This window comes from Phaethon aethereus, assembly GCF_964289735.1.
Source record: "Phaethon aethereus genome assembly, chromosome: 2".
NCBI classification, from domain to species: Eukaryota; Metazoa; Chordata; class Aves; order Phaethontiformes; family Phaethontidae; genus Phaethon; species Phaethon aethereus.
Window position 1 is genome coordinate 149019669 of NC_138582.1, and position 22889 is coordinate 149042557.

Here is a 22889-nt window from a genome sequence, read left to right on the forward strand (position 1 = left end):
TACAATTTTAACCTTTACATTCTAGATCTTGAAAAATGGCAAAGAGGATTCATATTTCATTGGTTTACAACTTAGTGTTGACCAACGGACAAGGTAGGCTAACTAGAACCACTGAGCTTGCATCGTGCTTTAAAATAAAGAAATCTACCGAGCGGAGCAATAATAATGAAGTGCTTGAATGAAATTGTGGCCTGTCAAAGCAAATGAGAATGTTTTTCCTCTGAATTCTGTGGGATTTTCATGCTTAGTGTTTTTTGATTATGAAGGTTGTAAAGACGTATTCTATAGTAAATATACCACAATGTGCCATTATATTTAATCCCCTTTTTTAAAATCCCATTTCTGTTGTTAGGCATTCTCACCCTATTACTACTACTGTTATTCTATATTTGGTTATAGCAAGAAAAAAGCTTGATTTGAATTTTGCTCTCACCTGTTGTCTGCCTTGTCCATACTCCACTAAAATATAGCTAATATAAGGAAATTTTAGAAAGTATTTCCTGTTGATACTGGTGAAATTCTTTCTTTGTAGAAGACCAGCTCCTTTTCAAGTAAATGGAGTTTCTCCTTAACACCACTGGAAGCTAGAGTAGATCCATAAACCCTAAAACTTGACTTACTCGTTAACAATATAAAAGCATTAACTTAGTTTTTGTAAGTTTACATCAGGTCTATTAGATTTGGAAAGATCAACTTTACTGCTTGTAGTCTGTGGGACCAAACAAGTTAACTCAGTAGGGCATGTATTTTCAAAGGACATACCTAGTTTTGAGTCTTAATTTAAACACAATTGTATTGTCATGTGGTTTAATTCCATGTTAATTTAGCTCCAGATTATCCAGGAGAAATATTGCATGTTCCCTAAGTAGAATTCACCTAAATCTAGCAGAAAAATTCAAATGTATTTTGAATTTTTATTTGGGAATTCACGTCTCCTTTATTCCACGATTTAAATTGAAAATATAAAGAGATGCCCCAACTCAAAATATGTAAAATTTTTGGTAGGTAAAAACATTCTTTTTCTCTGTCCGTAACTGTTGGGAACAGACTTTAATAAAGGGAAGAATGCAACTTACTTTGTTTTTGTTGAACAAAGACATAAGCCATTATATAACTTCAGGTGCACTGTGAGGTTTTCTGCAAGCCTTCTGAATGTCAGTATGCAGCACCATATTGATTTTGACATGTGATGTTAATTTAGGCCTGGATTCAGTTCAGTCTGGGTTTTGAAGTGCCTGGATAGATGCCTAGTAATTCTTTGTTCTCCTTATAGTCCACAGTGACAATGAGGAACCTCCAGAGGATAATTAGGATGTTAGGTGAGCCAGATCACCTTCTGAAAATGAGGTGTCTCTGCCATTCCATTGTTTTGGTAGGGACCCTAAGGTGAATATGCTTTTAAGTGAAGTACCTTGTGTATGTGTCTGAAGGGCGAATATGGGCACCTTTGTCACTTGCAGTCCAAAGGGAATATGTCTCCTAATAAGTGTTTGGTTGCCTGGTTATGATTTAATCTACATGGATGTACAACTTTTTCAATGTTTGTATTTTACCTTATGGTAAGACACATTGTCACAGGAATTTCCTTGTAGGTGGTTTGTGATGCCCTTTCCCTTGCATGGGGGAAAGACCAAGCATTTTACCAGTGTTACGAATAAAATCTCTGATCTATGTAATAGGCACAGGGAATGTATGACTTGGGGGGAAATGAAGAGCATCTGGGCTCTCATGCTAAAATGATATCTAGCTTTTACACTAGCCTGAACTGTTATTTTGAGTATTATCCTATCAGTTGCAAAAGTGTCAGCATATTGCTTAAATGCAGAGTAAACCCAGCTTCAACACATACACCTACGTCTTTGCGCAGAGAGTAAGTTTAGTGCAATTAGCAAAGAGGCGAATTGGTCAAAAAACCTCATGCACCATGAACTATGAATGGCTATATTAAAGGTATTGCAAAATTCCTTTTTGTAACATGGAAGCAATTCTATTTGTATGTTAAAGAAGTATTTTGTTGAATTGTTTTTCTTAAGCTGGATGGATGGCACTCCAGTGAATTATTTGGCATGGGCACCACATGAACCTAACTTTGCAAATAATGATGAAAACTGTGTGGTTATGTATAAGAATTTAGGTGAGTTTTGTATGTTTGTTCCTGAATTTCATTATTTGTGTGTTCGTGTCACACCTTTTTTTTCTTCTGAGAGGCACCCCTTCCTCCCTTTTTTTTGCTTTTTTGCAAAATGTTACAGAAGTAGACCATAGTATTATTTTCAAGGTGTGATAGTTTTGTGCTCTTGTGTTTACCTTAAGCCTAGCATGCAGAAGCTCTGATAGAGGTCTGTTGTTGTGATTTGTATACAGCTGTTTTATATTTTTTATTAAAATTGGCCTTATGTGCCACTATAAAATTGCTATTTCTAGTACCTGGTTCTACACAGCTTTTAACATTCTGTAATTACAGTGTGTATAAAGTGACATATTTATCCTAGATGCTGATATAGAATGATAATAAACTGAAAGACTTTGAGGATAGGGACTTATCTTTCAACTAAAAGCACTTTGTGTAAGAATGAGTGAAACTGATTTCCATTTAACCAGCTCTGGATGTGGTGTCATGTGGTTCCCCATTTATCTTATATTCAGGATTTTGGAATGATATAAACTGTGGTTATCCAAATCCCTACATATGTGAAAGGCACAACAGTTCCATTAATTCAACTGTTCCTCCAACAACATTTTCAACTCCAAGAGGATGTCATCCAACTTGGCTTTCCTTTCATAATAAGGTACCATAACAAATGCAGTGCCTGTTGATTATTTGGCAAAGCATTAAATAGAAAACAAGGGAATTATTTAATAATATTTATTCTTATTAGCGTAAAATATTATTATTTTTTGCAGAGAGATGGTTGACACCTGCATGCTTTTCTTGTTTGCCCGCCCACTGTTTTGCAGGAAAGGTGCCTTTTTGATGCTTCTAATGAAGTGGCAGATGAACATACTCAATTGCTGTTGAAAGTCATTCTCTTAGTCATCACTCTCTTTTGATACGCTCTTCCTAAAGAGTTTAGACAGAGCTCCTGAAGTATTGATGTCTTTTAACCAAACCATAATGTTTTTTCAGTACTGAATGCATTTTGTCTTCCTTAACTTTACTAATGTGGTATGCTATGTAGAGTCAAATAAATAAACAAGCAAAATAATATCAGTCATTAGTAACTTACCAATGTTAGCTGACTGTCTGTAAAAAGTCAGGTTTTGTTTATTTTCAGGTATTTTAGTTCAAAACTAGTATGTGTCTTGTTGAGCAAAACCCTTTCTTGAGTCTTTTAATTTTATATAGAACAAGGCCCAGCCCAGAAAGCTTGTTTTAAGGTGAATGTGTTTTTTTCAGATAAATGCATTATTTTACTGCCTTTTCTCCATCCTGCTTTCCTTAAAGCAGTGGTTTTCAATCTGTGAGGGATATTGAAGTAAAGATAATAGAGAATTTGTTCATGTTTTAGTGTTACAAAATATTTGGATCTACAGAAGATGAACGTGTCACTTGGCATGCTGCACGAACAGCTTGCATGAATTTAGGAGGAAACCTGGCCACTATCCCTAATGAACAAGTGCAAGGTACTGTGTATAGTTTTGTAGCAACTAGATGAGATGATATTTAATCTTTACAGGTTGTTTGTTGTATTTATGTGAATATGGACAGGATTCAAATATGATTGCACATGTGATTTTTTGTTCCAAAACTTACAATTTGTTAGTGTTGGCGCGTGTGTGTGTGTGTGTGTGTGTACACACACGTATATATGTGTATACCCACACATATGTATATTGTCCTGGCAGCCAAACTAGTGCTTTTTCTGCTAACACATGGTGCCAGCTGGACCCAGCAAGTTCCATTCTACAAATGATGTAGTTTCACTAGGTGACATTAACTTGCTGCGTGGCTTTCCTATTAACTGAAGCAGAACACCTTTAGGATCAGAACTTTCTGTCTGTGGGCAGCTTGGGACAGAGGTTTGACTGCTCCTACACCAACCTACAACTCACCACATAGATGTACCATTCTTTTAACTAGAGGATTTTTTTTTAATGAACATAAGAGCTGCATCCCTGACTGGGGGACATGAGCAGAGGGAAATTACCTTATGCTTGAATAAACATGACACACATTCAAATTAAAACTGGGGAAGATTTTGATAGATGTTAATAACACCCTCTTTTTAAAAAAACTCTTTTATACTGCAGTGATGAGAACCAGATGTTGGACAACACATACTGTTTGTGAAATCAAAAGAGCATACTGAAAAGTCGGCCATTGTAAAACAAGTCTGTGTTGTAGTCTGAACAATTAAATAGTATAAATTTAGATTGCTGACGAACTTAGTACTACTTATGTTTTCCACATGTGAAGAAGTAAAGAATCAAGCTTTCACTTTTCAAATATAGTCAAATTCTTATCCAAAATAATTTCTGCAGTACAGATTTCAGGTGGTTGGTTCATGCACAAGGCTTGAATTCTAGCTAAAAGAGAAATGAGCAATTAAGCTATTAGCAGAAAACTGTTGTTGTTGCTGGCAATGTAGGCATAAAGGCTTGAGTTCCTGTTACAGTTTCTGGCAGAACAGCAATGCTAATATTTGGCAAAGACATCTACAAGTTTAATTCCTGGAAGTGTAAGTTGCATTAATTTAAAAAGACTAGAAGAAGGTGAGTGGTTGATAGAGCAGACAGAAATTCACCTATTGTTTGCAGAGAAAAGTAATCTCATAACAATGACTGTAGCAGTTGGCAAAAGCCATGACATGTACATTTTATCACAGTGTTTGATATATTGTGGATTAGTGGGTTGATGAATGCCAGCTGACCTGGCCTGCTCTCTTTGTTGGACTAGCCACGCTAGCTAAGACACATAAGCACCTTCCCAGACTGTGAAAAGCTGTGGCAATTGATTTGCTTGTGATGAATAGTTCCGTTGAGACTCATTTTAAGCATGTCGCTTGTGCATTCAGCTCCCTGCTAAGACAGTGCAGGCTATTGCCCCGGTGTTCCGGGGAGAGGAGACGCTCTCGCAGTTCTGTAACAGCACTACCTGTGCAGGTGCACAAGTGGTGGGTGCTCAGTGGTGCTGTCTGATGCCATTGAGGGGTAACCATTCAGGTGGGACTGTCAGAAATGTATGTGATCTACATGGCTGTATATTTCTAAGTCAGTTGTGGGACTAGGATTCAATAATGTCTTGAGACATTATAAAAAGCATTTCTGTCGTGCTTTTGGGATTCATTCCAGTACCAGGTTAGATACTTAGCTGAAGTATTTCGCCCAAAGCCACAGTTATATATCTGGTTCCCTGTTCATTAAACTCAAAGCCACCTCCTTTTCATCTTATCTGCTTGTGTTGTCAACAAGGAAGTGTTCTGTATTTCAGAAAAAATATTTAATATCACCAACCTCAGTGAGGCCAGACATTTCAATTGTCCTTCGTTAAAAGTATTTCTCTTTTTCTTTGCCTTTTTTTGCTCTAGCTTTCCTCACCTTCCATATGAAAGATTTTGTTACTGATACATGGATTGGATTAAATGATATAAATCATGAACTGAGGTTTCTCTGGACAGATGGAACAGGAGTTTACTTTACAAACTGGGCCAAAGGCTTCCCATCAGGTCATATGGATTTATACTCATATGATGGCCAGGTAAATAGCAATCACAAATTGTTCACTGAAATTTGATTTTAGATTGCATTTACACATTTTTGGGGGTTTGAGACATGTTACTGCTTGACTTATTACTATAATACTTTTATATATGTCAAATATAAATCCCAATAGAGTGAATGGTTTTGAGCCTGTGGGCAGTTGCTGTTTTAGCTGGTAACAAGATCTGTGGCATGCTCGTATAAAGATTGGCTTCAGATTTCAGTTCTCTGTGTCTGTGAAGGCTACACTGCTTCCGAGTTCACCCCGTGTTCTCGCATAGGCTGTGCTAAAGAAGACGGTGGGATTCATGCCTCATGGCATTTGCCCCAAAATCACACTGAATGAGCACATCCTCATAGTCCTCTTGACCACAGCTGTGCCTGAACTTAGCAGGTTTCTCAGCTGGCATGTAGCTTGCAAGGGGCACTTAGAAACATTCCCCTCAAACAGCTGTGTCTTACATAGAAGCGAGTTTGGTCAGTCTCATTTACAGAAAGGATGTGCTTCTATAAAAAAAAAAACAGCCATTCAGTTTTTATGGGGGGGAAAAAAAAAAAAGAAAATCACTTCCCCTATTTCTCTGTCATGCAAACTGATCTGATAGGTCATAGAGTTCCTCTGTTCTTACCTATTTAGACAGTTCTGTGCTATGGAACTACAGTACTGGCTTTGTTTCTCTTGAATGCAATTTTTAGTGTAGAAATCTTATTTTTATGTATAATGTCATTTTCACTGTTTTTGAAAGTAGCATCTCTGAGCTTCTTGTCTCTAACGGAGGGAGAAAATTTGGGAGAATTAGGAGTTCAAAAGAGAAAGTATCTTTTTTTCTTTTTATGAAAAGTAGTAGAATTCCTATGAAGTCTTCTGTGAAAACTTGTAAAGTCCCTATTTTATAAATTTCAGATTCGTCTTAAATTTTACTTGACCTTAGCAAAAAGTAAGTTATCATAGTTAATACAAAATAATATGTAAATGTTCGGTTTGAAAGATTTAAATCTTAATGCATTTCACTCATAAATGAAATGTTTCTCCGTGCATCTCCTCCTGGACAGCAAAACCAAATAAGTAAATAGAAAAAATAAATATGGATACTTCATTGCACAAAACCATTTGTACCCATGCAGCCTCTTGCATTCATCACTGTTTGTTTAATACGTGCTAACACAGGTTCTAGCTGTTGTGTCCATGTCAGAGAAGTTGAAATGTCACTCACATTTCAGTCACTGATCAATGGCTGCCTTTGGGCAGGAGCAGTTCTAATTTTGCTGTGTGTAGTATTGCAGCTTGCAAGAAGAATTTTAAGAGACTGATACGTCAGAAATATTGCATTGCACATTGAGGATCCAGGTCTTTTTCTGGAGCCAAGTTAACAGGTCTTTTCCACAACAGTTGATTTCACTTCTCTTTAAATTGTGTATGGCTTTCCTTCTCTCCATGCTGTATGCCTGGAGATACAAGAATACTGTAATTTCTGTGGTCTGCTTATCCATCCTAATGTTGTGCAAGAGAGAGCAACATGAAGAAATTTGTGAAGTGCAAGAGGAACAGAACCTCCACATCATAAAAATTATGCTCTTAAATGTTACAAGAACTGGCGAGTAAAACCACAGTATAGCTTGTGTCTGAAGATGTAAAAGGGGGACAAAAGTTTCATATTTGCTGCTTCTAGCTATTTGTAACTGATTTTATATCTTTTTGCCTCAAGGCTGATTGTGTTGTCATGAGAAACAATCCTGTTAAGGAAGCAGGGAAATGGGCTGATGCAAGTTGTGATAACAACAGAGGATATATATGCCAAATTAATGCAGGTACTTGTCTTTTTAGTTAAAACACAATCAAACCTTATAGTTTTTCAGGGAATTGCTTGGGTGTGTGGGTTTCAACATCATTTCACTTCCAATAAGATACATCCACATATTGTTTTTCAGGCAGGAACACAAGGGTCATACGTGTCAGAGGGCCAGTTAGAGTCACTACTTCAGCTGACCCTTCCAAGTAACTGCTGTGTTGACCCCAGTAACTTCCTGAGCTGGAATTTGTATCTGCATCTTTGTGTTTAGTATGACCCTTGACATGATATTTGTTTCACGATTTTGTCTATCAATTTTCTGAACACATTGGCTTTCAAAACATGTTCTGGAACATAATGGTTTGTAGATGTAGCATGAACTGTCTGGAGTGCAACTGTAATTCACCCACACCAAATTTGAGATAATTGACCTCCAAAAAGGAAATCAAAAAACAGTGAAAACCTGGATTTAAGTATCTGATTGATTTTTAAGTACTGGTCTGTTGTGGAGTTTTCCTTTTCTCTGGCAAAAAAATCCCTGGAAAACAACATAGTCTCTGCAAAGCTTGTCTTTTGATGAAAAAATATTTCATTAAAGAAATGATGTCCTAATCCTGATTAATTTCAGTAATACTGTTCTGAAGGATTATAGAGAATGCTCCTTTACACCTTGTCAGAGGTTGCTTTTAAGCAGCTCTTTTCCTTTCTACAGCTTTGTAATTTATTTTTACTACTGGCACTGGCTTAAAGAACAGCACGTCTAACTCATGCTGATCAAAAGTCAGGGAATATGAAATAAAGAAAAAAGGCTTTTTGTTTAACTATTTGCAACCACAGTGAAATCATAATCCCCTCTTGAACAAATATATGAGTCTTTTTTCATCCTTTATTTTACAGATGCTGAGTTTCTGCCTTCTACAAGTTCATCCCCATCCAGCATTATCCGTTATGGTAACAGTAGTTATTTGTTCATCCATACCAAAATGAAATGGGAGGATGCACGAAAAAACTGCAAACGTGATCAGTTTGACCTTTCCAGCATCTTAGACCCTTACAGTCATTCGTTCCTGTGGCTAAAGATACTAAAGTTTGGGGTGCCTATGTGGATTGGTCTTAACAGTAATGTGGTAAGAACATCAAACTAATTGAACATGATGCTGCTTCTCATATGAACAAATCAGGAACTGAAAAGTCTTATTACCTCTTTTTACCTTATTAGGTTATATCTTGGTCCTAAATACTTTTATGTGCTGTCAGATTTACAAGTAGGAATCCATCCTCTTCCATTACTCTGATTAAATTGTATATATTACACATTTTTCACACTTTTTCAGTGATATTACACTCTGTGCTCTTCCAAACAAGACATTTTAGACTAGCATCTTGAAATATCTCGTTGTATATATGGAGTATCTTAGATAAAATCAACATATTTTAAGATATACAGTGGAAAGCATTTATTCTAAATAACAATATCTAATTTTCAGAAATAGAATAAGGTGCTGTTGCTATGACTCTTTCAACATTTTTGAGGATAGTTAGCCAAATAAGTAATTGGTTTACCTAATTTCATTTTATTTGTCTGCCCTCTCCCAGTTCTTTGATATTTTGATTCTTTCTGGATGGTAAAATACACCACCTTGGCTTCTTGGGAGAGAGACTTGTCCCAAATTCACTCCATTTGGCTGAGCACATGAAAGAAATACAAACGAGTGAACATAACACACCACTTCCTAAAAACCGAAAGATTCCCTTAACCTAATCAACAAGATGATTCACTGAGCTCAGCAGCTTTGGTGGGAAATGATTACATTTTAAAATATATTTTAAGTTAAAATAATCTACATTTCTTGAAATTTCAGGGGAAACAGATAGTACAAAAATTAGTCATCAAACTTTCACGCCTACAAATTATTTTAAATGAAATTTTTATTAATCCCAAATTAACAGTTTTGTTAATTCCAAAATTAATTCAATGTCACTTATTCTGCATTTCCTTTTGCTGAAAAGCATTTGTTGCGCTGCTGTATTTGTCAATGAAGAGCTGCTTGTCGCATCATAAATTTAAAAGTCATTTAAAAATCATTTAAAAGTCATTTTTAAAAAGCCATTTTTGTTTGTTATGGATTGATAAAAAAACCAACCTCTGGCACAAGGTGCTGCATAGACAGACATTTGATTGATGAAGGAATGGTTAATGCTTAGAGCTTAATCATTCCTGATTATTTGTTTTGTTCTTAGACCAATGGGCGTTATGAATGGATTGATAACTGGAGAATGAAGTATACTAAATGGGCTGAAGGGGAGCCAAAGCAGAAAATAGGTTGTGTCTATCTAGACATTGCTGGAGCCTGGAAGACAGGATCCTGCAATGAAAGCTACTTCTCTGTTTGCAAAAAACCTGATGGTAAGAACTTGAATATAACCGTTGTAATTACAATGATTATCTCTTCAGAGTTCATTGTGGTGGGTGGTCTGCTGATAATATACTTGATGCTGTTTTTTATTTCAAGAGCTAAATAGATGAAATCATCAAAAATTTACTTGCATTGAATGGGATTGCTTTGAAATGAGGGCCAACACATATTAAGAAAGAGCTAATGTGACTGTGAAGAGCCATCACTTTACATTAACAACATTAGATATAATTTGCAAAGCTTAGACTCATGTTTCTCTGCTGTTTATTCTGACATTGAGTAAGCATGCAAGACCAAACACTTCAAAAATCAAAAGGCAACAAATAGTAGTAGTTACATGGGTATGGTGTTGAATGGGGATGAGCTGAATGACCAAGCCATAAGGTGTCACAAGGAATCTTTACTTATAACAGCTTTCCAGGTTTTCCTTTTATAACTTAATAACAAATCACAGGTGGTATAGAAATGTTTAAGGATACTTCCTCAAGCTGCCTTCTTTTATGTTTTTGACGTGAAACTCCTGTTACTATCACCTGATAATGCCTTCTGCATTCCATGATATTAGGTCACAACCCATATGACCAAGTGCATATGGGCCCTAATTCAGCAAAGCAGTCACTTATGACAATATCTTTGTGAGTAAAGAGTTGAGCTGAACTTAAGAATGTGTTAAAAGATAAAAGTATGCTTGAATGCTTTGCTAAATTAGATTTCTTGAGACTACTGTTACAGTACTTTTTGTTAGAGATTTAGGACTTTTTCCCATTGTTGTGTTGTAATAAGCAGTATAGACTACCAGGATTGCATTTTTTTAAAAGATCTGAGTGAGTTTTCTAACATTTGGTTGGAATGATCTATTCATGATAAAAGAATGTATAAAAAGCTGTTTCTTTAAGTTTTGTGCTTTCTTTTTTTTAAAAAAAATTTTTTTAAACAGTTCAAGCTCCCACCGAGCCCCCTCAGCTTCCTGGAAAGTGCCCTGAATCAGAAGGACACAAGTCTTGGATCCCTTTCCGAGGTCATTGCTACTACATTGAATCTTCATCTACAAGAAACTGGGCCCAGGCATCTTTAGAATGTCTTCGACTAGGTAAGTATCCTCCTTAATCAAAGAGCACATCTTTCTGACTTGTTTTTCCTCTCTGTGGACAGTTGACCGTCTGCTATATATTTTTGTGATTTCAAGGATGGTCCAAGTGTTGGACAGGACAGTTGCATCCAATTATTGCCTTAATTTGGGAGGAGATGGAAAATAGCTGTCTGCCCGTGGCACTCAGTCTTTTGTGTGTGGGACCAGGCCTTAGAGGAGCTGTGTGGCCTGGAATGGAGATCAGGAAAGTGGAAACTTTGTCCTTTGACCCTGCTAGGAGGTAGTCAGCCTCATCCACAGCAGTCGCTAAATCTTATTTTAATGGTATTTTATATCTTTTGTATTCCTGAGCTAATTTGCTCCCTGATGATTGCAGTTTTATGCCACTGGAATGAAAGTTACAGCTCTCTAGGCTGGATAATACATTAATAAACTAGGGTTGTTGTGTTGTTTCATTCTCGCAACTTCCATCTCTGGGAAAGTGGTGTAAGATTCATTATGCTAGACTTCATATGTCTATAGCATAGGTTATCTGTAGCATTGGTGGCAATGTGACTTAGGTGTCTAACCTCCCGTTAGAGTATGCAGAGATCTTGTTCATGCTGTCAGTGGAACTGAATACAGATTCATCTTCACTGGAAGTATATATTGACATTTAGGCAGGTGTATTGCACCCTAAACTCCACTGACTGGGTTGATTAGGTCTCCACTGACAATAAACCTACCAGTGAAACCCATGTCAAATACAGACACCTAGAGCTGGGTAGGAAGAATCTCACTCTTTCTGCTGGTACTCAGGTTCATTCTTGGGTTTTCATGAGCTGGTATGTTGCCAGCTCTAGTTTGAGAAACTAGTGTTTTTGAGGGAAGGTTCCAGTTTTGGTATATGTTCTTTCAATCTTACTGTATTCTCCACATCAACATTTGCATAACATTTGGATGAAGATACTTGATCGTGTACTTTTAAATATAGAAAAGTCTCCATAATAGAACACTTTTGCTGTAGCTCAGTCTTTAAGACAATGACAATTGTTACAGTGTGACCCCTTTCCATACAATCTTCTGAGTTCCTTTGTTGACGTGACAGATACTCAGTCTTTGAAAGCTGCAAAGTAGCTCAGCAGTGATTCAAATGACTTTTATATTTTCATTCTCTGTAACTGTGCCTTACTTACCTGAGAAAAAATACCTTCAAAAATTCAACAGCCAAATCAAAACAGTCAAGTGCCAGACACAGACATTGCTCCATACTTATTGACTGGATTCCAGCCCCACACTAAAGAGAACTGAAGATGCACTTTCTCCGGTGTTTAATGCCACTCCATACAAAGTCGTGTACGGCTGCTGGCTCCGTGCTGTGACTTCTTTACTTTGCTAGTGCATCATACAGAATGAATCATGGTAGAATGCCTGGTATTGTATGTGGATGACTAAGAGGGTACTACACTAACTGGGCAACAGATGACCAAGATGATCTTTCTTTCTCTGAGGGCTACAAAGAGAATGCAGGAAAATAAAGAAGATCTGGCTAAAGAGTTACACTAAGGACTGTGCTTCTGAAAGTCAGCAAAATCTGTGCTATATATGAGCTATACAAAGGCTCAGAAAATACTTAGTTGTTAATGTGCGAAGTTATATAGTGCATAGACTGAAGTTATACATACTTTTTACTAAAAACTTTTAATTTTTTTAGTGTTTTGTTTTTTTTAAAAATAGTAACACTTCAGTAGAAATTTATGCTGGTTACTATATTGGCCTGTTGTGTTTTGCCTAGAATTGTTCAGTTATGTTGCTGTTTCCCAGTGGATGAAGAAACTAGCCAAATGTTAGTGCGGTGTGATGGAAATGATAAAAAATACATCAGCAACAATACTATGGTCCTTCATAAGCTATTATCCAAAGTTTGTTTCTGTTTTGAACTTCAACCTCTGTTGGGAATTTGGCACAGATAATCAGTGGCAAAAATAAGACTTCCATTTGACAGGACAATGAGAGTGCTTTCCACCATGAAACTTAGGTCTCTAAGAGATTTTTTTTTTCTTCTCTTTGTCTTCCAGGTGCCTCTTTGGTATCAGTTGAAGACTCAGCTGAAGCCAACTTTCTGGCATACACCATTGAACCTCTTGAAGGCAAAACATCAACTTTTTGGACAGGAATGTACAGAAATGTGGATGGTAATTTCTTTATTTTTGACATTTTTTGTTTGATGAATAATTGTCACAAGCTGTTTGCCGTGGGTGTTGAAAATGTTACATTATACTTCTGTAATACATAAAAAGTGAAATTAGAAAAAGTAATATATTATCATAATAGGGAAAGCTGGTCAATTTTAACCAAGCAATAACCAGTAATATATAACGGAAAGACCAGGCACGGAAAGTTCATCTTAAAGCAAGAAAAATAATTCACAAGAAAGTAACGTACAAAGGTGCATATAACAGAGTACAGACAGGACTGTGCTGGGAGATGAACCAAAGTCAAATGATTCATCTCAAATGTGGAGAGACCGGGAGTTGATGTGCTTGTCATTGAGATATTCCAATTTTTGAGCTAGAGAATAATGTGTCTAACATCAACTCTAGTCTTTGGAATCACCATCCTGGAGTGACCAGTCACCCATCTTTAGTTAAGCTGGCCCTCAGAACAGCTTCACTTTGAAGCTGGAATTGTTTGTGTCTTTGGAATTGTGTATCACAAGTTTTTCTTTTTTCTGTCTCATTGTAAGGAAGGTAAGGTAAGAGAGAACAGGCAATAGGCTGCTTTAATTAAATCTTAAATTTGCTGATTATTGCTTTTTCATTAATAAAATTCATATTCAATTAAATAGATATTTCTGTCTTTATGACAGACCTAAACGTTACTTCAGTCTTGTGCTGTTCAGACTAAAAGCTCCAGTATAACAATGTCAGAGTGTGTGGTAACCTGTCACAGCCATTAGCTCACTCCCCCGCCATGGGATGGGGGAGAGACTTGGAAAAAACGTAAAACTTGTGGATTGAGATAAAGACAATTTAATAGGACAGAAAAGGAAAGGAAAATAATAATAATGGTAAGAGAATGTACAAAACAAGTGATGCACAATGCAATTTCTCACCACCTGCTGGCCGATGTCCAGCCAGTCCCTGAGCAGCGGTCTCTTCCCCTGCCCCCCGTCCACCCCCCCCCACCCCCCCCTCCCCGCAACTTCCCCCAATTTTATTGTTCAGCATGACATCATATGGTATGGAATATCCCTCTGGCCAGTTTGAGTCAGCTGTCCTGGCTGTGTCCCCTCCCATCCTGTTGTGCACCCCCAGCCTCCTCGCTGGCAGGGCAGTATGAGAAGCTGAAAAGTCCTTGGCTTAGTGTAAGCACTGCTCAGCAACAATGAAAACATCAGTGTGTTGTCAACGTTATTCTCATCCTAAATCCAAAACATATAGCACTACACCAGCTATCAGTAAGAAAATTAACTCTATTCCAGCTGAAACCAGGACACAGAGGCAGGACTACAGAATTGTTCAGGTGACGATTTTCTTGAGTTTTGGAGGGGTTTTTTTATAACTGCCTGCTCAGCCACTTCAATGACAATCTAGTTCAGGAGAAAACAAGTAGTCAATTACATTACTTGAATCTGAAATAAGAACAGGGAACGTTTTCAGTAGAGGAGTAAAGAATTTGAAGAGAGTAATGATTTATAAGCATAACACATAAAGACAAGCTGAGGTTTACTCATATGGTTAATTGACACATAGAATGTTTTTTAAAGTGGTTCTAGAGCAGGTCCAGAACAATACAGTTTTTACAGTGATCATAAACAAAAGAGCTGCTTCAGCAAGTACACATCCTTATATTACTAGGTAGTGATTATGGTGATTTCAGCATAAATGCATAACTAAATTTCGTATCTTTGGAAATGTGGTAGTATCCAGACGCCATACTCTGGCACAAGGGGTGGCAGGTATTTTAAAAGAAAAAGCCAACAAAATACGAAGAATCTTATAAGAGAACAAAGCATAGATTTCATGCTGAGTCTTAAGAATTTGCTTGTTTGAATACAACTTAAGAGTCACAAGGGGCACATTTATTCTAAATAAATAACACTATTAAAAAAAGAAAGAAAAAAAGGAACAGGAAGGAAAAGACAGAAAGTCCCAGCATAGCTGAACAACAGTGATCACAAGATTTTTGAAGCAGATCTTTAAAAAGGAAAATTGTGTGTGTAAAGTCAGTGGAGAGGAGCAGAAACTGAAAAACAAATGGAATAAAATTGGACTTAGACTTCAGTGTGGGCTTTGAAAAAAGTAGTACAAAACCTCCCTACAAATTAGTGAAATAAAGGGCATTCTGGTGAAGATAAATTATGTTTTGACTTCAGTAGTTTCTATAAACTGAATAAATAATTGATACTACACCGTTGTAATGAATTGTGGGGGATGCTTCTTTAAACTTTACTGCCTTTCTAACATCATAAGCCAGATTGGCCTGCCATTTTCCAGAAATTGATTTTGTATTATTTGCATAAAAAGTAAAGGGCAACATGATGTGTCAGACTAAAAATTTAAATAGTCTAGTGGCCTGTCTTCAAGAGTGACCACAAGTAAATTTCTCAGGAAGGCAATAATTGTGGAGCAGGTGTCAAGATGGTAATAAATACTATCTTGTTTTTCCATATTGAATGTTTTTCCAATTAGGGGAATGGCTGTGGCTAGACAACACTGCAGTGAATTTTGTCAACTGGAATGTAGGAGAACCTTCTCCTCAACAAAACGAGCACTGCGTTGAAATGTATGCAAACTCTGGGTACTGGAATAATATCTATTGTTCTTCCTACAAAGGCTATGTTTGCAAAAAGCCAAAAAGTAAGTGCTACATTTATGAATTTATTTTATGTATGGAGTGTGCTTCTTGTGTGCTAGTATTAGTAGATGGCCATTACATACAGTGCATTTTAGCTGGGTGCTTTGGGGTTTTATAAATGCCAAGGGATGCACATGTGCATGCCAACAAAAAGGTAGAATAACTCTTGTCAGAAAGTAGAAGTTCTGACCAGTGCTCAAGTCCCTTCAGAATTATTTTAAAAAGACTGTGTTGCTATCGTAACTGTACCTAGTGTATATACCTAACAAGTTTGCCTGTTCTGTATTGATAATTATTGAGTAATCTCAATGTTATTACTGTGCCTTGCACACACAAATTTCTTTCATCTATTTGAAAATACGTTCCTTAGGTTATCCTCTGTGCTTAGCCCAGGGAGTACCCTTTGCTTATTTCCCTCTGGCAGTCTCATGTGTGTGCATTTTCTGAGTATCAAGTAGTGTTTCTGTGAATTGAGTATTTATGAACTGTGAATTAATGAACAGTTTTGGACCTTTTGTCTCCATGTTCTCCTCTTTTGAGAAGATGAATGAATGAAAAGCAAAGCAAATAGCATAGTCTGAATGTGCAAAGCAAGTAGCATAGCCTAAATGCGCTAAACTGAAAGTGTCCTGACATAATTGGATGTGCAAATTTGACAGTAAGGACATCTAGTGCATACGTGTTCCTAGAAGTCATCCTAATAATTTCTTCCAGCATGTATTGCAATATCAATGTCTCTTACTAGTGTTTACTGAGAAGAGTGAAATGCGTGTAGTAGCTGAGATATGCCCACTTCCTCTGGAAGACTGGAAACGAGAGAAATTCTGCTATCCTTTCTAGAAATTTGCTCTCATGCAAAATTCTTCTTACTTACTCAGATGCTTGTAATGATGACTGTATCTTCTACAGGAAATACTGCAGAACTGTCAGATACAACCATCCATTCAGAATCTACTTGCCTGTCTTTTTACATTGTGATTGACATACAAAAAGGCACTTTATTTTCATTCTCTATCCAGAATAGTCATAGATGTAGGTAACAAGTGTTAAAGTCAGTGGCCACCCTTCCTTTTTGAGCATTCAACTGACCTGTTTGTGCTGGTGTTGCCATTCACCTGTTTTGATACTGAGCCAATTCAAGGAGCTGAAGCAGATGAAAGCTTGTTACTTTTTCTAGGATAAGCTTCAGACAGTCTAGCCTCCTGAGCTGGAATGTCATGGAATCAGCCAAATGCCACTGTCAATGCAAGGATTCTATGGTTTCTCACTCAAGAACAGGAGACAGTTGAGTCCTACACTGTCGTAGAAATGCAGCTTGACTTGGCACAGTTTTGCAAAGCTGTGATAGTGCTCCATGTGCAGAATTGGGAAAAAATATTAAGTAGCTATAGGCTAATAAATGGGGTGCTAGAAGCAGGATTTTACTTAGTTGCACTTGCTATGGCTTGTTATGTTTGCTGTTTTCTGAAGAGGCTGCAAATGCAAAATTGTCACTGAAGTCTTCCCATAGAATAGATGCTATTTTCTGTTCCATTTATTGAGGTACTTTTTACCATGGTAATTTGAAATTCTGTAGTGGGTCTATTCCCTAAATAATCTAACTCTATTTTGTAAGCAAGAAGGTACTCTAAAGAACTGTTCAGCAGATCAACAGGTGCTAGTTGATTGTGCTACAAATAGTGACTAGGTATATTATGTTCATGGCATCTCACTCTCACTTTTCAGGAATAGAGGATTCATATCCCTAAATATACTCCTTGTTTAACGTGTAGGTGGGTTTAGCATGCTGTCATCTCATACCAAAACCCAACAGTGATGTGCATAATATGCATGATCAGTGCTGTGCTTGGTCACTTGGTCAGTCAACAATTTTTGGTGAGGAACAAGGAAAAAGTGTCTAGATTATTATATTCCAGAAATTTTCCAGTGAAATGAAGCAATGCAGCCAGAGGATTATTTTCCAAATTTGCATAATGTAAATTGTTTCCTCCTATTCCTTGTTACATTTCTGAGACTGTTTTTTACACTGTGCTTTTGGACATAAGGTAGCATTATCTTCACAGAATCACAGACTGACAGAGTGGTTGACGTTGGAAGAGCTGTCTGGAGGTCATCTGGTCCAAGTCCCTGCTCAAGCAGGGCCACCTAGAGCCAGTGGCCCAGGATTGTGTCCAGATGGCTTTTGAGTATCTTGAAGGGTGGAGACTCCACAACCTCCCTGGGCAGCCTGTGCCACTGCTCAGTCATGCTCACAGGGAAAAAGTGATTCCTGATGTTCAGAGGGAACCACCTGTGCTTCAAGTTGTGCTCATTGCCTCTGGTCCTGTCACTGGGCACCACTGAGACAAGCTGGGCTCTGTCATCTTCACACTGCCATTTCCGATACTTGTATACATTGATAAGATTCCCCATAAGCCTTCTCTTCTAGGCCAAACAGTTCCAGGTCCCTCAGCCTTTCCTCACATTAGAGATGCTCCAGTCCTTCATCACCTTAGTGGCCCTTCACTGGACTCCCTCCAGTAGCTCACTCTCTCTCGTACTGGGGATTCCAGAACTGGACACGGCATGTAATGTAGCAAACATGCAACGCCTCCAGAAAGCACTTAAAAAATGTGCAGATACAGAAAGTTTCCAGTTTCCCTGTTTTCCACAGATTTGCATGCTGGTGTGGTGCAGACAAGTAACAAACCGCTTTTTATTGTAAACAGCATTAGTAGATGATTTTCTTGATAGAAACTCTTGGAAATATCTGAATAATCATGCCTAGTTGTACTTTGAAGAGCTAAATATAAAGTAATATTTGTCTCTAAATGTAAAACTAGCTGGGCTAACAGGCACTTCAGCAGCTTTCTTGAAAATCTTTGGAAGTTGAGATTGTTGGATTATTAATGAAATCAGGCAATGTAAGCAGGGATTGGTAAAAACAATTTAACTTCCTGGGCTCACCTTTTTCAGAATGAAATGTGATGCATTGATTCAAGATTTAGTTATAGACTGATTTTATGTCCGCATGGCAAAATAGGAATCTTCATTGTAAATGACGGTCCAGTTTTCCCAGCAAGCCAGATTTTATGGCCCAGATCCTAAATCTTAAATGAGCTACAAATATTTTAGTTTGGATGTGATACATGCTAAGATATTTTGGAGTTCATGAGTGATTTCGATTTCCTGTGTAGGCAGGCCATTAAAGTCTCTTGGAAAACCAAATTTATTATACTTGCTATGTTTAGATAAGGTAAGAATTACTGCAAAAATTTGTAATTACATTGAGGATTATGTTCGTTATCTCTGTTCTGAAGATGCTGTGTAGATTTTCTTCTGGTTTTACACTGATGTCAGGATCTGTCTCCAGGGAGGTCTTTGATGTTTCGTCTTTTCTGCTAGTTTACGTAAATAACGACATATGAGACCAGAATACAACAGACCATTGTGCTATGACTTTTGATAGTTGCATATAGCTTTGTATGGACTAATGCCAAGTGTTTTCAGTATTTAGTGGTATGTATTACCATATATTTCTCTGAACATGATTTTCAGGATGTTCCAAATACAGAAATAAATAATAACATAGAAATAAATAACAGAATAATGTAACATTATTTTTTTTCAATGTTTTGTAATGCCAGCAACTGAAATGCCACCAGCAGCTGAAATGCCACCAGCTGAAATGCCTACAAAGGGTAAGAATATTGTCTTTCAAGTAGACAAAAACTAGTCCCATGTAAAATCATAAACAGAACAAATCATATTCTGTGTTATGTCTCTTACATTTTCTGATATGCCTGAGTACCATATCTGTTTCCTAGAAGCATAGTATTTCCTAGTAGAATACAATATACTCCATTCAGTGTCCAAATGCAGATTTAAACAAATAATAACTTGTGATATATCATGTAATATTAGTGTTTGAAAATCAATTAATTTTATGTTGCTACCTTTGCCTCTCATTCTTTTGAAACAAATGGAACACTTCTGCTTAAAACATCATGCTTTCTAAGAAATTGTTTTTACAAGTCAGATAAAGATTATGTAGCATTCTCATGATTTCTTTGTATCTTTTTTCAGCAATGACAAAGGACGAGAAGGCTCCTACTCTGAACCATGGTAAAACAGGGGTTGTAGTTATTGTTGTCATCCTCATCCTAGTTGGAAGTGGCCTTGCAGGCTATCTCTTCTACAAAAGAAAAAGGAATCGCTTGTCAACAAATGACAGCTTTGAGAACAATTTGTATTTTAATAGTGATGCAGTTCCTGGAACTAGTGACACAAAGGATCTTGTGCCCAACATAGAACGAAATGAACATGCGACACTGTAATGTAATAAAATGAAATGTAATGTAATATGTAATGTAAAATGTAATGTAATAAAATAAAATGTGCCTTGTTTTAATAAAATGATGCCATTAGAATTAAGCCAAAGCTATTTTCTCATGTGCAAATACTGTAGTAGTCAGTTTCAGTGTGTGCATAATGTTATATATAGCAGTTACTTTATTTTGTAACCATCGTATAATGTGTAAGGTTTCAGATCTCATGATTTGATGACCCACACTGCTGAGTGTGGGTCTTAAGAAAAGAAGTAATACTGACTAATTATTAAATGGAACAATAGAAATGGATGCAATAAAGGAAGTAAAATGTAGATAGAACTACTTGAGCAGGCTCCCAAGAATTGAAGTTTCTGCACCAGATTTATTCCAAGCCATGCTAATGCATAGACTCTCCAAGCTATTCAGCAAACATCTCTCTCATTCTACCATCTTTCAAGTATTCCTAGGGACATAACTACAGGGGTAGTTGCTAGATGACAAGTCGGTATTTAGGCACACTCTTTCTGAACCACATGGGGAAAAAAATCCTTTTATGAAATAATTTCAGTTCCCACAATTTCATACACACAGGGAATCAAGTATATGTAGTTTATATGTAGTTTATATATGCTAGGATTTAATCAGGTAAAATCTGGGGGCAGGCCCCTGGAAGGGAAACATGTTGTTGATGTTAACTGCCGATGTTCTGGCCACAAGTGTGTTTGTTTGGGAGAAGTGATGAAGGTCACAGCAAAAGTTCCTTCTTATCAGGACAACAGTTATGGAGGAGAGGGAGGAACATTACCTATGTGTGTTCTGAATGTTTATGGGAGCACTGGATAGCTGTTACGGTGATCACGTGTTGGTACTGCTCTCCTACCGCCTCTCAATAGGTAGCACAGGTTTGTGGGGTGTGTGCTGGCAGTCAAGAACAATTTAGCTCTACCAATGTATTAGTCACTACTGATTTTATTTCCTTTCTAAAATGGCTAGATCAGTTACCATTTACGGAAATCTTAAGAGTCCCCAATGTGCTGTTTATATTCCTAATTTTTGTAAATCTTGTAAAATGCAAATCATACATGATTTCTCACTTGCATACAAAGGTTTGCAAGGTTTGATTTTGTGGTTTCAGATTTTGTTTTGTGAAATAAACAGCAACTAGCTTTGATTTTTTTTAAATAGTTTTTCATTTTATAGTCTTGTCTATATAAGACTGTGTAACAGGATAAAGTTAAAAAGGAGATGATACGACCGTGGAGGCATTCCATCCAAAGCTGTGATCAAGTAATATATTGACCATATTTTCCTGAATCTGTCCTGGGATTGTCAGCTTAAAACCGAGACAAAAATGTCATCTGAGTGTTTTAGTAAAAATCTTGAATTACATACATGTGTAGATAAGATGGGGAAATTTGTCCTGGATCTCCTTTTCTCTGGCTCTGCTCCCTTTCTCCCAGTTATTTCCTTGCCTCTGTTCCTACTGCTGTTTCCATTTTTAATGCCTAATTGTTTGAGCATGTCTTTCCAAGGAGTAGTACCTCTAATGCTTCTTCATGCCAACTGATGTGGCTTATGTGCCAGAAGCCTCCTGACTGACTGATTCATGATGTTAAGGATGACGTCGTTTTAATTATGTGGAGAAGTGGTGCCAGCTAGAAAGGTAAGTGCAAGGGAACTCTGAAAGGTCAGGAGGTCCCGACGGGAATCCAGCCTCACTGCGCTGGCTGTTGTGCAAACCCAGCCTCCACCCAAAAGAAGTTCAGTCCTGTTCTGGGGCCCTGCACAATCTTAAGGCAGTGTCTGCACACCGAGTGATTCTTCCAGAGAACATTTAATCATATGTATATATGTGAATGTATGATTGGAAAGAAAATAAAGATTGAGAGGCTGACTCATTTCTGGTGCTTTGCCATACTTGTCAGGCACAACTCTACAGCTAAAACGTGTCGGGCAAAGAATCCAGCTACCGGAGCCTGGAGAGTCGTGAACTCATTCACCTATTTATAACTGCCTGAAATCCAGCATGGTCTTTTGAGTTGAAGAGAATTAAAAATGCCGTGCTAGCCAATAGCTGGCAGTAGGTGCAGCTGCTTCTGTGAAATGCTGTGTCTGTTCTGCTCTCCTGTCCAAATGCCTACAGAAAAAACAGAGGAGGTTCCATATCAGATCTACTCTGAAGATGGATCTACTTGGCTGCTCATTTTAGAAAGAGTGTGAGTGGAAAAGACTTGAAAGATTTTCAGAAGATGAAGAAATTTAAGCTGCATGATTCAGTGTTCCTCCTATTGCAATGCAACGGAATTGAAGCAAATTTCCCATTAAAAAGAGCAAACATGGGAGCAGTGGCATTTACAGCACAGGAAATCGTTACAGTTCCATGCAGTAAGCTGAAGATGAGCACTGATACCTTATACACAAAGACTCATAGGAATTTTTTAATGAAAGGTAGAGAAACGAACAAGCTTGAACACTTGAAAAATATCTAATTAATATAAGATTAAATGGAAGGCTTTTACCTAGGGACTTGTAGTTACAAAAAATAGGATTTCTTTCTTTTTTGCTTTGGTGGTTTTTTTTTATTTGTTTGGGTTTGGTTGGTTGGGGGTTCCCCCCCCTTTTTTTTTTCCCCCAGCTAGTACCTTGCAGTGATAGCAACTGATTCGACTGTCTGCATACAGAGTCCAATCCCAGGTTTATAACATCACCAATCCTTTGGTCATACTTGTGACAAAACTGATCA

General features: G+C 37.3%; 1 protein-coding gene across 2 annotated transcripts in view; it reads left to right on the forward strand.

The window, feature by feature from the left end:
* The window catches only part of LOC309417136 (macrophage mannose receptor 1-like), a gene marked incomplete at both ends in the record, with an annotated part of 63163 nt that extends 43011 nt beyond the window's left edge, over positions 1 to 20152 (forward strand). For both annotated transcript variants that reach the window (XM_082014581.1, XM_082014582.1), the window contains 13 exons: positions 26 to 93; positions 2034 to 2134; positions 2647 to 2789; positions 3510 to 3624; positions 5529 to 5698; positions 7407 to 7509; positions 8388 to 8617; positions 9732 to 9897; positions 10845 to 10997; positions 13055 to 13171; positions 15671 to 15838; positions 19463 to 19516; positions 19902 to 20152. In XM_082014581.1, the coding sequence (XP_081870707.1) occupies positions 26 to 93; positions 2034 to 2134; positions 2647 to 2789; positions 3510 to 3624; positions 5529 to 5698; positions 7407 to 7509; positions 8388 to 8617; positions 9732 to 9897; positions 10845 to 10997; positions 13055 to 13171; positions 15671 to 15838; positions 19463 to 19516; positions 19902 to 20152 (1839 nt within the window). The remainder of the gene's footprint in view (positions 1 to 25; positions 94 to 2033; positions 2135 to 2646; positions 2790 to 3509; positions 3625 to 5528; positions 5699 to 7406; positions 7510 to 8387; positions 8618 to 9731; positions 9898 to 10844; positions 10998 to 13054; positions 13172 to 15670; positions 15839 to 19462; positions 19517 to 19901) is intronic.
* Positions 20153 to 22889: the final 2737 nt, after the last annotated feature.